The sequence below is a fragment of the Ursus maritimus genome, unplaced genomic scaffold (genome assembly GCF_017311325.1).
Source record: "Ursus maritimus isolate PB19 unplaced genomic scaffold, ASM1731132v1 scaffold_33, whole genome shotgun sequence".
Lineage (NCBI taxonomy): Eukaryota > Metazoa > Chordata > Mammalia > Carnivora > Ursidae > Ursus > Ursus maritimus.
This window is the reverse complement of record NW_024425897.1, coordinates 19,803,865-19,819,038: the sequence shown is the minus strand read 5'-3', so window position 1 is coordinate 19,819,038 and position 15,174 is coordinate 19,803,865. Positions and strand designations below refer to the sequence as shown.

General features: G+C 54.8%; 1 protein-coding gene across 4 annotated transcripts in view; it reads right to left on the bottom strand.

Annotated features, from left to right (window-relative positions):
* SLC8B1 (solute carrier family 8 member B1) overlaps positions 1 to 14,869 on the bottom strand; it is a 35,167-nt gene extending 20,298 nt beyond the window's left edge. For all 4 annotated transcript variants that reach the window (XR_005831731.1, XR_005831730.1, XR_005831732.1 and 1 more), the window contains exons 1-11: positions 14,735 to 14,869; positions 13,318 to 13,570; positions 7,964 to 8,116; positions 7,793 to 7,845; positions 7,603 to 7,660; positions 7,351 to 7,456; positions 7,098 to 7,265; positions 6,098 to 6,205; positions 4,934 to 4,987; positions 4,578 to 4,708; positions 2,090 to 2,231 (exon numbers count right to left, since the gene is read on the bottom strand). Coding sequence is in view for 1 of the 4 variants with exons in the window: in XM_040619901.1 (XP_040475835.1) it covers positions 2,090 to 2,231; positions 4,578 to 4,708; positions 4,934 to 4,987; positions 6,098 to 6,205; positions 7,098 to 7,265; positions 7,351 to 7,456; positions 7,603 to 7,660; positions 7,793 to 7,845; positions 7,964 to 8,116; positions 13,318 to 13,488 (1,144 nt within the window). In the remaining 3 variants the exon portion in view is untranslated. The remainder of the gene's footprint in view (positions 1 to 2,089; positions 2,232 to 4,577; positions 4,709 to 4,933; positions 4,988 to 6,097; positions 6,206 to 7,097; positions 7,266 to 7,350; positions 7,457 to 7,602; positions 7,661 to 7,792; positions 7,846 to 7,963; positions 8,117 to 13,317; positions 13,571 to 14,734) is intronic.
* Positions 14,870 to 15,174: the final 305 nt, after the last annotated feature.

Genomic DNA, 15,174 nt, shown 5'->3' with positions numbered 1-15,174 from the left:
CAGGGACTTCACAACAAAACATGAAAAGAGGAAAACCATACAGGCAGACGGGACTCTCTAGAATTCTCCACACACGACCCCTTCCATCACCAGGGAGTCAGTACGGGTCTCAAAGGCAGTGGATGGTCTGGCTGCCCAGACACTGGCATCAAGACTTTCCTGTCGTTCTTCTTCAGTCTAGCTCATTGGTTCTCCGACATCAGCTGGCATAAGACTTACACAAAGGAGCTGACACACAAAATCGTGTCCACCATACCCCGTGCGGGAATGTCAGGAGGTAATTTGACTGAACGTGGTTCTGGCCGGTAGTGCAGCTTTCGAACCCGACTCCTGCGCGAGGCGCCCTTTCTCTGTGTTTGCCAGGTCTGTTCTGGGTGAATTTTAGGAAGTGGCTGGGGTGTGGGGTGGTCGGGAAGGGCTTCTTTGAGTGCTGAGGGTGTACGTACGATGAGGCATAAGCAGACAGAGGGTACAAGGGCCGCAGGGGGAGGAGGGGAGAGCTGGGTGGGAAGGAACGAAGCAGGTGGACGCCAGCAAGAACAGAAGAGACCAGGGAGCGTGGCTGCCTTACAGATGGTCAGGGCGGGGTGGACTTGGACCAAGAGGCACTGGGGAGCCATGGAGTCTTTGAGTGGAGGAGTGACCACAACATAGGAAAAGCAGCGCTTTAGAAAGATGGTTCTGGGGTTGCCTAGAGAGGGAGGAGGCCGGGAGGCTCTGCTGGCCGACACGACACCCCCTCCAGCAGGGAGCTGAGTCCAGGGCTCAGCCCAGAAGGGGGTCATAAATGCTTTCGCCTGAACCGGTATCTCCGCAGCGCGGACGTGCTATCACCAGATGGTGCTGATATGTGGACACAACCCTACCAGGCCAGAATCACATCTCAAGCGAGCGACTTCCACCTCAGAGAAAGTCTCCAATGGCGCGAACAGGTCTGTTAACGTCTCTAACACCTGCTACAGGGCCTGTGGAACAAAGGCTCCAGGCTCAGATGCTTTACTTTTATTGTGTTTATCTTCGCAGCTACCTTGAATTTACTGGCAATGAAGCCAGTTTCCTATTGGTGCGGGTGACATAGCTTCCTTTTCAATAACTTTAAGTTTAAAAACAGCTGATTCCAGAAAAATCAAATCGAATAGTAGACGATGGGAGAAAAATCAAAGAGATGGCTTGTGAGTGACTAATGCTTGGGGTCTACTCTTTTAAGAAGCCCCAAAGATGAAAACGAGTCCCTGGCAGTGCCCTGGCCCGGGAGGCTAGGTTTATCTGCTCAACAGGGAACGAAAGACTAACGAGCCAGACAGCTGGCACCCCGAAGGGGCGCCCTTCTCAGCCCTGGGGTCACACGGAGCCCTGGAGGTCTCTCTCACAGTGTCCCCTCCCCCCATTAATCTGGGAGGCGCCCCACAGGGAATTTGTTGACCCTGTTACAGCAAAAATGCCATGCCCAGCCATGCATTTGTCCCCAGCGCCCTACCTCCTCCACCTCCAGGGGACGCCCAGGGGACAGAGAGGAGCGGGCAGCATGAGATACTAAAGGCAGACGACAGCAAGAAGCCCGAGCGGCGGGAGTCGGAAGGCGCCTGATAACACTGGGCATTTCTTGAGCCAGATCAGGTCGGAAAGGGCAAGGACAGCCTGGAGCAGACAGAGAAAACTCCAATTCCCCAGCCAGGTCCCCCAAGAAGCAAGGGAGGGGACTGCCTGGCTGCAGACCACGGACAACCCCCCACCGGGGGCGCCCTTCTCAGCGCCAGTCAGTTCTCCCTTCGGGAATGGGGCCCAGGTCTTCTGGAGAAGGCCGGACCTGGATTCTGATGCGAAATCTCCAAGTATTTTAATGCAGGCAAGCGAGCAGAGGGCTGGACCTAGCCTGAGGGTCACCAGTTTGCAGCCTCCATCTGTGGCCGGCAGTACTGGACCAGCTGAGCGTGGGATGCTGGTGTCCCTTACGGTACAAGCATATATTAAGTGCCTGCTATATGCCCAGGATTCCGCCGTGGGCTCAGGGCCCAGCGGTGCGGTTGCAAAGAAAACTCTGGAATGTGGGGGGAGGAAGGTGGGCTGGCCTGGGGGAGGGGATACTCACAGGCCCCCGACTGCAGGGTCAGGACCAAGACCAGCGGGCTGATGGCCAGGTGCAGGCAGTTGAGGGGCCGCTTCCAGTTCCCGTCCTCCTTGTCGGGGTCCACGACGGGGACGGTGAGCAGCAGCAGGAACTCCACGGGCAGCTGGCAAGGGTGCCAACGCAGGAGGGTGTCACCAGGGAGGCCCGCGTCTGGGCTGGCCGAACCCGGGGCAAGGGTACGCCAGAACGCGGCCGCCATGGCTGAGGGCCCGACCTCGGGCAGGCCCGGGCCCCGCGCCGGCAGTCGTCTCCTGCTGCTGCTGGAGCAGCGGCCCAAGCCGAGGGCCTTCCAGCAACACAAATCCATCCCCGTACAGCTCTGGGGCACGGGGTCCTAAAATCGAGGTGTCGGCGGGGCCACGGGCATCCCCTGGCTTGTGGCTCCCGGTCACTCCCAGCTGTGCTTCTGTGATCCCATGTCCTCCGACTCTGGCCCCCCCCCCAGCCCCCCTCTTTCCCTATAAGGACCCTTGTGATGACATCAGGCCCACCTGCCTAATTCAGGAGACTCTCTGTTTCTCCAGACCCTTCATCACACCTGCAAATCCCTTTTGTCAGGAAGGTAACACAGTCACGTTTCTGGGGATCGGAACCTGGCCAACTTTGGGGGGCCGTTGACTCAGCGGACGGTGGCACCTCACCACTAATCCTGACCACGGCCCCGTGCGTAGAAACTGTTCTTTCCCTCACCTTCCGGAAAAAGAGACTAAGGTTCAGAGGGGTTAAGGAACGTCTCCAAAGACACACAGAAGGGTATGTGAAGCTGGGATCCGGGGCCAGCTCCGACGGACTGCACACCTTGTGCTTTCAGCCAATGACTAAATAATCACACGTATGGAGCGCTCACTACACGCAAACCGCAGACATCACGGGTTCGGTTCCAAACCACCTCAGTTAAGCGCATGTCACAGTAAAGCGAGTCAAACGAATTTTTTTGGTTTCCCAGTGCATATAAAGGTTACGTTTACACTACGCCGTCTGTTAAGAGTGCTGTAGCACGGTGCCTCGAAAAATGTACGTTTCCTCAATTAAAAAATACGTTATTGCTAAAAGATGCTGACTAGCACCTGAGCTCCCAGCGAGCTGTAATCACCGCTCCCAGATCACCACGACCCTCGGAGTAGTGGTGAAAAGTCTGAAATATTGCAAGAAATCCCAGCATGTGACACAGGGACACGGAATCAGCAAATGCTTTTGGAAAAGTGGTGCCAACAGACCTGCCAAGTGTGGGGTCGCCGCAGACCCGCAATCTGTAAGAGACACAGTGTCTGTGAAGCTTGGGAAAGCCAAGTGCAATGAAACGAGGCAAATGCCTGTCTGGCACCATACTCAGCCCTTCACGTAGTCGTTTTTATGAAATTGTCACAATTTAACAAAACTGTGATAAGTCTGATACCGTTTGCAATTCTTCAATCCCTTCCTGGAACAGAATTAAATGCCCACGTCCTTTGTCAAGTGATTAAAGGCTGCAGAATATGATTTCCTGCCCCACTGATGTGGAACATGGCCACGGGACGAGCTTCGGCCGATGGGTGGTTGGGGAATGTGATGGGAGGAGAGCCTTAAAATGTGCGTGCAAATTTGTCTTGGCCTCTTGTGCCAAGACAAGAGCATACCCACAAAGTACACGGTGGCCCCAGGATGAGATGCTGGGCAGACCAGAAGCTCCGCACGCAGCCTGAATGAAGTATGGTCCCCCAAGACAGACGAGAAACAATACCGTCATTGTAAGTCAGTGCGATTTGGGGGGCTTGTTTGTTATGCGGCATTGTTACAGCAATAACTTACAAATACAACCGCTCCAGAAGAAACACTATCATTTGCCCCATTTTCTAGTGGAGGAGACTGAGGCTCAGAGAGGCCCAAGGTCGTGATGCCACCAGAGCCACCGTGGAGTGTAAATATAGTTCATTATTTGCCCCCTGGGACCAAGAAGCTCAGCATTTATGTGCATTGGTGGCTTCTGGGTTATCTCCAGGAGGAGACAAGGGCTGGGAGGTGAGACCCCTGCCTCTTTTGTCCTGGGTGGCGGAAGGCAGCTGCAGGTGTGCCTCGTGTCAAGCAGCTGGGCACCCCGCTCAGATCTAATCCTCAGGAGACTTTAGCCCAGGGAAGCAGCAAATGGTCAGCATAACCCAATCTCGTCCTCATTTGAGCTCCCCTTGACCCACTCCCTCATCCGAGCCCCACAGCCCTCCTCACCAACGCAGGAGGGGTTCCCTCCCCTCTCCTTCTGTCCCAGATGCAGTCCTTCCTCCATGGGGGGCAAACTCAGGCCATCAACCAGACTCTATGACTCAGTTTCCCCATCAAGTCCCATGTAATCTATTCTGAGAGGGTCTCAGCACATCCCAACCCCTCCCCTCTCATTGAGCTGGAGAAGGTTGAGTGGCCATTGTCCTGTGTTGTCACAGAGTCGTGAGCCTGGCTCCAGGGTCCCCCCTCCTACCTTGAACACCTTGAGGGCCCTCCAGTACGCTGACTTGATCCTCCACTTCCTATAATCCAGGGGGTTGAGGGCCTGGGCCAGGATCTGAGCCGTGGTCTCCTGGTAGAAGAGCAGCGGCCGGTACTCTTCACCTGGGTGTACAAGGGGGAGAGGGGCAGGTGTCTGGGGCTGGCTCAGCCTCCAGAAGACCCTCTCCCGGCCCCCTGGTCCTCCCAACCCTCAGGAAGAAGGAAAAGCCCAGGGTCTGGCTCAGCTGTTGTGCAGTGAGAGGGCATCGATGGCCCCATCTCCCCACCTCTTTACCCCCAGCCCTGCCCTGGGACCCCACCCCCGCCGGGCACAGAGTCCGCACTCACTGTAGTCATAGCTGTTGGAAGACACGGGCTCCTCTTCAGAATCCGAGAGAATTTCTGTAGGAGAGAGGGGTGTTTCACACGAGCCAGCTAGGAAGCCCAGACACCCCCCGCCCAGCACCGTCACACGGTTCCCCGGTAGGACACCTGCGGGACAGGGCTGTTTTCAGGGTACACGTGTCTAGGCCCTCTGGACCTTGGATTTCCCAGCAATCCCTATGCACACTCAGGATTCTTACCAAGTAAGAAAGTCTAACTCAAAACACATCCTCAGATGTAATGATGTAGGTATAAAGCCAAATTTAATAAAGGCATTTGAAGACGTTAACTCGAACATTTGCTGACTTCGATTTTGTACTTTTCAGAATTTGGAACCCACCATATTTTTCTTTTCCAGTCTGAAACTTTTTTTGGAAGTCCTCAGGAATGCTACAGCCTCAGCCCAGCAAAGAGGGGCCTAAAAGGAAAATGGTCTTCCTCGTTGCTAGCTCTAGTCCTGCCTCTGTGTGACCTTGGGCCCCTCTCCAGGCCTCATGCCCCCTTTTCCTCTAGCCTGATGGGCTATGATGGGTCTAGAAGACAGCACAGGGGTGATGGCTCAGTTGACAGGGGGAGGAGAGGAAAAATCATGGCAGACTTCCTGTAGGGGGAGTCACCAGCACCTGGGTGTTCACAGGTATGTGTATATGTACGTATGCGTGTTGCGTACCTGTGCTCTATGTATGTGTATGTATTTGTGTATGTGTATATTTGTACGACCGTGTGTTGTGCAGGTATGTGCGTGCATGTATTTGTGTACGTGTGGATTTGTACATGTGTGTGCTACGTGTGTTTGTGTGCGCACATATCGGTGTATGCGGAAGCATTTGGGTTCGAAGCCGAGGGCAGTGGGGAGCGTTACTGGATATAAGCAGTGACAGCTGTGAGACAGATGTTGCCCTGGAGACAGCATGGAGGAGGAAGAGCTAGTGAAACCGGACAAGCAGACGATAAGTCCTCACCAGCACAGCCAAAGCATGCAGGTGGGATCCTGGCAGGACAAGTAGGAAAAGTACCAAGAGGAGACGGACAATGATGGTGGCCTCCGGAGCCGTAAGGTAGTCACAAAAGGCGCAGAGGGTGCCGGCCCCCACTGGCCTTTCTTGGGAACTCAGTTCAGACGCTTACCTGGAGTACCCGGCATGGAGTAGACCAGGGATCTCCTGCGCTGCCATCGGTAGATCCAGGTGCCGAGAACCACAGTGACCACATAGAACACGTACAAGCCCAGGTAACCTGCAGACAAGGGTGCAGGCCGTCACCAAGTGGCATCCTGGCCACAGCCCCAGAGAGCAAGTACTGCCCGTTCTGCTGCTGGTGCCTGCCGGTGGCGGTCTGTGTTAGCCTAGCCCAGGACCAGGAGGGAAATGGCCATTTCCTACAGCCCCACCCCACCACCCTGCTTTTCCTTCCTGCCCTCCATAACTGGGCAATCAAAGAGGTAACACCTGGCACAGACAGTGGCCTCCAGGACCTGATCCAAGTGCTAAGGGTTGGTGTCCTGCTCTGTGCCCTGGGAAGCCGAGCCCCGCAGACCGCAGCCCCTGAGCTCTGGCGGCACTGGGTGTGGCGAAAAGGGGCCTGATGACAAATCAGAAGGCAGCAAGAGAGAGTCTGTGGTGCCTTTCCAGGCCGCCTCGCTGCTGTGGTGTCCTGTCTCTGGCAGGACCTGTGACCCTCTGTGACTGTCGCCTGTGCTGGATGGCACCAGGTCTAGGCCTTCAGTCCTCGCTGACGTCCAGCCCCATCCCCTTGCCTCTCAGGGGCTCCTACGGCTGCTGATCCCTAGATGTCTCTGCATCTCAGCATCCCTTGTGGGTTTCCAGAACCCTCTGTGAACTGTGCCTCTGTCCATGTCACTTGGACCACTCGAGGAGTGTGTATGCTGCAGGGACGCTGACGGCCCCAGTCAGCAGCCTGGCTACAGTGCTTGTTAAAACGGGACCCCGCGAAAATCCAGAACATCACCCCAGGCTCCCCGCCGCCCCCCGTGGTTATTGGAACCACAGATTCCCTTTTCTGGCTCAAGCCAGCTTGAGTAGGGTTTCCCTCACTCGGAACTGTGTCCTGCTGGTACCTGCTCGTGTGCCCCAGCATCTCCCACCCGCCCAGCCCTGCAGCGGCTCACCCAGAGCCCATGCCAGCGTGACCCTGCCGAGGTAGAGTGCGGTGAAGGTCAGGAACACGGCCACCATGTAGAAAACAATGTCTCTGAGAAACGGCCTGGAGGCGGCCGTGAAGGGGCGCAGGATGGCGATGCCACCGGCCACCACAGTGGTGACCAGCACGCCCGCACCTGGAGGAGAAAACGTGAGCTCAGCCCGCCCTGCCCCCCCCTGCCCCCCCCCCGCCCACCCCTGCTGCCCCGGGGCCGCTCTTACCAAACAGCGCTCCAAAGGCCAGGCCAGCTGTGCGCGGATCCGAGAAAGCCACCAGGGCGCTGAAGATATCGGGTGCGCCATTCCCAAACGCCAGGAAGGTGACGCCATGGGGGGAGCACGTCAAGGGGACACAGAGCAGGGGCCCCGGCCTGGCCAGACCTGTCCTGGGCCGCGAGCCACCCCCCAGTCTCCCAGCCTCCCCCCTCACTGCCCTCCCACCCTCCAGGGTGCAGGCCCGGGACGAAAGGATACTGCCACGTTGTGGGAGAGCTTGAACATGGTGGAAATGGCTGACAAGTTCGGGCAGAAACTACGGAGAAACAGCAAACAGGGTGTGCCTTCACGGCCATCCTCCCCCTAAACACGGGGTCACCCCAATGTCAACCTCCCGGGGACTCCCTCCCCATCTATAAGCTGGATGGGAGCCCAAAGCCACACTCACAACTTTGCCGCAGTGACTCCCAGAATCAGAAACAGGTAAAGCAACCAGAAAGCCTGGGAGAGAGGTACGGGGGTGGGGGGGAGCGTCAAGTCCAGCCTGGGCCACCAGCCCCGCTCACTCTGCCCCCCGGCCCCCCCAATCCCCACACCCCAGCCTGGGGCAGGGCCTCACGTAGAGGGTGATGGCCAGAGGGAGGAGGTTAGGGGGGAAGTGGCAGAAGATGCCTTCGAGGTAGTTCAGATAACCCCCTTTGCTGCGGCAGTCGGGGGTCGTCCGGATGAAGTCGCAACGGGCAGAGACGTTCAGGCCACACACGTCACGACACTGCAGGGAGGGAGGGAGGAGGACATCAGGGGTCGACACCCCGAGGGCCGCTGGACCAGGACCATCTAAGTAGCTGAAGACCCCTCCTTCAGCCCGACCCCTAAGCCCCCCACACCCTCCAAGTGCCCACTGCACACTTTAACTTTTTTAAATAGATATGTTTACACAAGTCATGAATTTGTTTCTCTGCCCTGCCCTCCATAAACCCACCTCTCCCTGAAGTTCCCACCACGATCAGTTTCCGGAGTCCCCAGCATGACCTTGTACACACATCCTATCATACGGCTGGTTGTGTTTTACGGAAATGGATCCACCCTAAATCTCCTGTCCCCACAATTTGCTCTTACCACTTCCCATGTATGCCACGTATTAACATACTGGGACACGTAATGATGAAGGTGACGAAGCGAAAGTACGCTGTTTCCATGTGCCAGGCACAGGGCTGGGAGCTTAAAATGTATCTCAGGTCATCTGTCCCACAGTCTTGCAAGGAAGTCACTATTGTTATGCCCCATATACAGATAAGGAGACTAAAGCCGTGTCCTGGGGTCCACTCAGGGGTAGACAGGGCTGGAATTGAGCTTCTAGGGTTGGTTTGACGGTCTAGAACCCTGCCCATCACACTCCTCGTGGGCTCCCTGTCGAGTCTTTCTAACATGAGTGGAGTATTTCATGCCCTGAATGATACGGGGCGGGGGCAGTGGGTAATATTTCCCCACTGGCGGGCATATGGGTATATCTGATTTTTCAGTATAACCAGCAATGAACATCCTTGCACGTGACTCTCTGAGTACATATGAGAATATTTGGAGAGAGAGAATTCTAGAAGTGAAAGTGCTGAGTCAGAGTGCATCGCAGTCTGGGTTCCTCCAGAAGCAACCCGGAGGCAAGGATTTATGAGTGAGTAAGTACGGGAAGTGTATGGAATATAATCACCACAGTGGGGCAGTGGGAGAAGGAAGGGAAAGAAACCAGCAAGGCCGGGTTGGAACTGTCCACATTGGGCTAGTAATTCCAGGGGCAAGGGAGCTGCGGTATTTATACACCAACTCTCATCAGTCATCGGGCGAGGACGCTGGGCGTGGTGGGTAGGTGGTAGATCCCTAGCACGTCCTGCCCACCATGTTTATAGAAGGTTCTGGAAAAAGATGCTGGCAACTAGAAGTCAACAGAAGCCCACCAAAACGTAGTGTCTGAAGGACATGGGCAGGGCCCCGACAGCACCTCTTGCAGAGGGACAAATATCTTCAACATCTGATGGGTTTTGCCAAAATACACTCCCCCAAGGCTTGCTGAGACACGCTGGCACCAGCCAACGGCAAATGGGATCCCACACCTGGACCTGCCACCAAGTCTTGTCCAGGCTGATGTGGTAGGAGTCTTCTTGCTGTTTAACGACAAGTCCCTACAAGTCCCTGAGTACTTCTCAGCGCCCTTCTCATGGTCATTTGCATTCCTCCTTTGAGCTGCCAGTTTTTTCAGCTGGAATGTTTGCTTCTTCTCATTGACCTGTAGGAGCTCTCTATATAATGGGCATTGGTCCTTTGTCCTGTCACGCATTTGCTCAGGCATTGTCCCCCACCTGAAAGGTCCCTCCCCTTCTCAAACTTTCTGTGAAAAGCTCTGTAAATACCACCTCACTCCCATTAGGATAGTTACTATACAAAGCAAACAAAGCCAGAAGCTAGCAAGTATCGGGCTGGGCTGGGGAGGAAACGGAGCCCTCGTGCACCGTTGGTGGCCATGTGCAAGAGCCACGGAGCACAGCAAGGCAGTTCCCCGAAAATTCAAAAAGAGAGTTAGTCACCAGCGATGGAACACACCGCACGGTGACCAGTGAGTGCTGCTGTCTGGTGAGTAGGAAAGCCGTCAGAACAATAAATCAGAAGAGTTCTCATCATGAGGGAAAAAAACCATTTTTCCTTTCTTGTTTAAATCTGAGAAGAGAGCTGTGACCTAGGCTTATTGTCATCATTTCATAATAGATGTAGGTTAAGTCGTTATGCTGGCTGTACACCTTACACTTAGCGCAGTGCTAGATGTCAATTCTATCTCAGTAAAAGTGGCAAAAACATCGAATGACCCTATGAGCGAGTAGATCCGCTTCTGGGTTTATACCAAAAACAGAACGGAAAGCCAGGTCTCGGAGAGAAGACACGCACACCCGCGTTCCCGGCGGCACTGTTCGCAATCAGCAGAAGGGTTAGAACCAAATCCAGGGTCCCTGATGGATGAAAGGATGAGCCAGAGTTGGCATCTCCATCCAGCGGACCATCCTTCAGCCTTCAGAGGAAGGGAGCTCCGACACACGCTACAACACGGGTGAACCTTCTGGGGAACCACAACAGGGAATGCCACGCTCACTGCACAAAGCAACAGACAAGCACCCACTCACTCCATGTACAGGAGGTGTCTGGGCTGGTCAAATCCATAGAGACAGAAAGCAGGGGCTGGGGGAGGAGGAAGTGGGGAGTTCTTATTTACTGGGGATGGAGTCTCGGTTTTGCCAGATGGGAAAGTTCTGGATGCGGATGGCGGTGACGGCCGTACAACAGCGTGAACGTGCTAACGCCACTGATCGGTGCGCTGAGAAATGGTTCGCCGAGGGAGAACTGTAGGTTATGTTGGTGAATTTTAGGTTATGTATATTTCACCCTAATTTCAAAAGAAACCGCTTTGTCAGATTGCGGCTCCAAGATCCTTCAGCCCTCTGTGAACTTCCACCAACACCACGCAGGGGGTGAGATTTCTGGATTCTGAGCCCTCTGGCCATCGTCCAAACCCTGCTCAGTGGCTCTCTGCCGATGCAACACTGAGCCTGTTGTACTTATGGCACCTGGCGTCCCTTCGGCCTGGTACCCCACTCCTTCTTTGTCCCCGTGAATCCACATTCATCCTCCAATCCTTAGTTCCCCCAGATGCTTCCTCCAGGAAGCCTTCCCTAACTGCTTCCAGCGTAGGGTGGATCCCCCAGTTATAAATTCTCATCACTCCAGGTCCTCTCCTTCTAAGCACTTACGTGTTTTGAAATCCCCAGTTATTTGTAGGATCATAGACTTGTTTCGTGTCTACCTCTCCCACCAAAGTCTTGCACAGTGCCGGGCACACAGTAGGTCCTCATAACTGTTTTGCCACACACTGTGCTGGGCACCATCTCACTCAGTCTTCATGACAGCCCCAGGAGGTTGGTACGATTCTTTCCACTTTACAGATCAGAAAACTGAGGCACAGACAGGCGAAGTGACGTGCCCAAGGGCACACACCCCACCATTGCTAGCTGGTTTCAGACTCAGCTCTGCCTGAAAATTACTAGTTGAACTTCCTGGGGAAACAGCCCAACTGGGCAGGGGTAGCCTCCTCTTCCTGCCTGCCCTCCTTCCCTCCTCCCCGTCCTCAGGGTCAGCCAGGGAGGATGCAGGGAGACGCTCCCACCCCAGCTTGTCTCCCCAACAGCAGAGTGAGCCAGCACATCAGGTCCCCCAAGTCAGCCTCCAGCCCCCGAATTAGCCCCCATCCCAAGGGGGTCATGCCCTGCCCCAAGGCCCACCAGCACCTGTCCCCAGCTCTCTGCCGTGGGGTGGTACAGTTATAGTGGCCCTGCTCTGAGTCTGGGGTGGGGGACTTTTCACCTCCTCCCCATTCCCTTCTCATCCTCTTCCCCAAGTCACTTAAGGACACCTGGGAAAATAGTTGGCTCTCTTCTGGCTCTGGCCAGTTTCCCCTCCCTACACTTCAGCACAGAGATGTTTATATCCATCTCGAGGGGTTTAGGGGAGAATTTGTTGAGCCTGACACAGGGCTGGCCTGAGTGCTCAGGAACTCAGAGATTATCTGGCACAAGCCACAGATTACTGCAGTTTTCCTACCCCCGGGGAGCATGCCCCTCCTTGGAGAGGTAGCAGTGAATTTTATAACCGCAGTAACCATAAACCACTTGCCCTTCTGTAAAATGGGTGTAATTATCCGGTCAGCCTCAGAAGGTGAGCATGAACGAACTCTGCAGCCACGCTAAGTTGGCGTGGGCACAAAAAACTCTCAGCCCTTCAGTGCAAGAGGGAGTGATGTGTTCTTCCGTTCCCCTGGGAACAGGGGAGGGCGGGAACCCCAGCCCTCTGCAGGTGAAGGGGACTCCGGGGGGTCATCATGAGCAGTCCCCTGCCTTCAGTCTTTAATTTGGGATCCACCATGACCTCTCCTCTGCTTACAGACATCAAGATGGCATGATTCAAGTCCCTGCAGCCTGTCTCAATGGCCTATGGGAAGAAGACTTCCTGCTTCTCACCCAAGGGTCCCCATTTCTCCTCCCTCCGAACATCTAAGTCAACAGCACCATTATCTCCCCAGAAATCTCCTTTCTTCCACCACTATGCCCTTTCCTCTAATCCATCAGTACGTCCCACTCATTGTGCCCCCAACATTTATCTCAAATCCTTCCATTCCTTTCCTATTCCCCACAACCACCACCACTCACCTAGAATAGCTGCAAAGCCCCCCACGGGTCTCCCTGCTGCCACCCTCACTCCTCTCAATCCATTCTCCCCAGAGAAGCCAGAGAGCTCCTCTAAAGACATAAATCAGACTTTGACATCCCTCTGCTTAAAACTCTCCACGAGCTCCCAACTATTGTAAACAAATATCATCTCCTAGCCTCAGCCCCTAAGGCCTTTTGTAATCTGGCCACCACTACCTCTCCATCTTCATCTCTTAATATCCTCTCCCTCACTCACCCTGTTCCAGCCATTCTGGCCTCCTCACTGCTCCGGGGACATACTAAGCTTGTTGTTGCCTCAGGGCCTTTGCACTTGCTGTTCTCTGCCTGGAAAGTTCTTTTTCCAGATTTTCCCAGATGCCTGTATAAGTGACTTACTTTTTCCATTCAGGGCTTGGCTCAGAGGTCATCTCCTCACAGAAGCCACCTGTGACCACCCACTCTGAAATATTTGGAAATACACCCTCCCACTCACAGCTCCCACCCGAAGAGGTCATTTGCAAAACACTTCACATCTTACCACCTGAAATGTACATGTTTGCTCCATTGTCTGTCCTCCCAGAAGACTGTTGGCTCCATGAGGGCAGGAATTTTTGTCTGTATTGTTCCCTGGTATACCCCAGGGTTCAGCTCAGTGCCTGGCACATAGTAGATGCTCAGTAAATATTTGTTGATTGGTTGAATGCACCCACACCTGATGCCAGCTTCCTACCTGGATGTTCACATCTTCCATGGGGGTCTGGTTCACACCTGAGGCTGAAAACTGGGGGCCAATGTGGGCCCCTGTAAATGGGCCCCTGGCCCCAGACACTGTCGCCACCATCAGCAGCCCCACACACAGCAAACTCAGCACCCGGTGCAGATACAGCTGTCTGCCGGCCATCAGACCCCGCGGAGCCTGGCCCTCACTCTCCGCTTTCCCTTCCGCAGTGTTTCACTTCCAAACAGCCAGGCACTCCAGGGGCCTGCAGAGAGTGAGGTGAGAAGGAAGGACAGCGTCACCAAAGAGCCTAGGCCCCAGCAGGAAGGGACTGAAAACTTTTTCGTTGAGGAACTGCCCTCCCCACTCACCCCACCAAAGGAAAGCCAAGTGTAGAAACTCATTCTGGATGGAGGCTCTTTGGAGGGCCCCAGGGCCCCCACTCAGTCAGCATGCAGATCAGCTATGCCCTTCTTCCTAAGTACCCCCATAGTGTCTCCATGGAGACGCAGGCCTCTCCCACCACACCCACCCCCTAGCCTGAGACTGGAATATCGGGGCTGGAAGGAGGAATCCTGGGACTCCGGAGGAGATCTCAGCTCGGGGGACCCAGCTGGGGGAAATCAATACAGGAAGTGGGCAGTGGTGGGGACTTGGCTCAGAACAACAAAAACATACTTCTGAGGGTGGACGTGGCCTTTGGGCCACCAATTTGAGACGACTAAGCAATGCTGTTCTGTGTCTTCCAATGAGCTAAGCACTTATCACAGATGACCTCATTTAATTCCCGCAACTGGCCAAGAGAAGGTATTCTTATTATTTCCATTTTACAGACGAGCAAACCCGGGCACAGAGCCATGTCTGCGTCCTCACTCAGCCACTGCGCCTCACCTCTCTCATCCAGTCCTTGGGACAACCGTGGAGATGATGTCATTGCCCCCCCCCACCTGTCTTGCAGAGGAGGGAGCTGGGCTCAGAGGAGTTCCCTAACCTGCCCAAAGCCACAAGGCAAGGAGGTCACAAAGCCAACAGCAGCTCCTCGGATGGGGAAATCAAGGCCCAGAGGGAAGTGAATTGCTCAAAACCACACAGCATGTTAGCAGCAGAGCTGAGCTGGATTCTAGCACCTGCCTTTCACCTCAACACCAGGACGAAACCAGCTTCAATCCTTCCAAAGAAATCAAACTGGGAGAAAGCCCAAGTCCTTGGCGCACCAATTGCCTTCTTTCGGCTCTGCTACAGGTTGTAGATGAACGTGTTTTGGTTTTGCCACCAACGGAAACAACGTCTCCAGAACACGTTATTTTTCGGTAATTCTTTGCGCAGCTATTTCTCAACGCCCTGACAGGGCAGGAGTGGGGAGGAGGCTCCAGAGGAAGAGAAGGAAAAGGAGAGGCAGAAAAGGCCTGTCCCAGCTCTCTTTTCTCACCTGTTAACTTTCCCCTCTCCTGTTGTTTCCGGGAACGTGGCACCGATTTGGAACCAGACACTCCAGGTTTCCAATTCAGTCACAGCCACTTAGGAGCTGCGTGGCCTCGGGGAGGTCACTTCACCTCTCTGAGCTTCTGATTCCGCATCTGCAAAATGGAGACAAATGCTGGCCCATCGGGGCATACAATAAGAGCTCAATAAATGCCTGCATCTCCGGTCTGCCTCCTTCCTCTCTGCTGCCGATTTCTGGCACTCATTCCCAAGGGACCATTTATTGAGCGCCTTCTGTGCGCCTGTCCGGAGCCCTACGTTCAGAAGATCTGCAGTCCTGCTAGGAAGCGGCGAGTACAGGAAGTTGGGGCTGCAACCCCATCTGCGGCTGCACTTTCTAGGTAGGAGACCCCGGGAACGTCAACGTGCTGTTTCCCAATCCTGGAC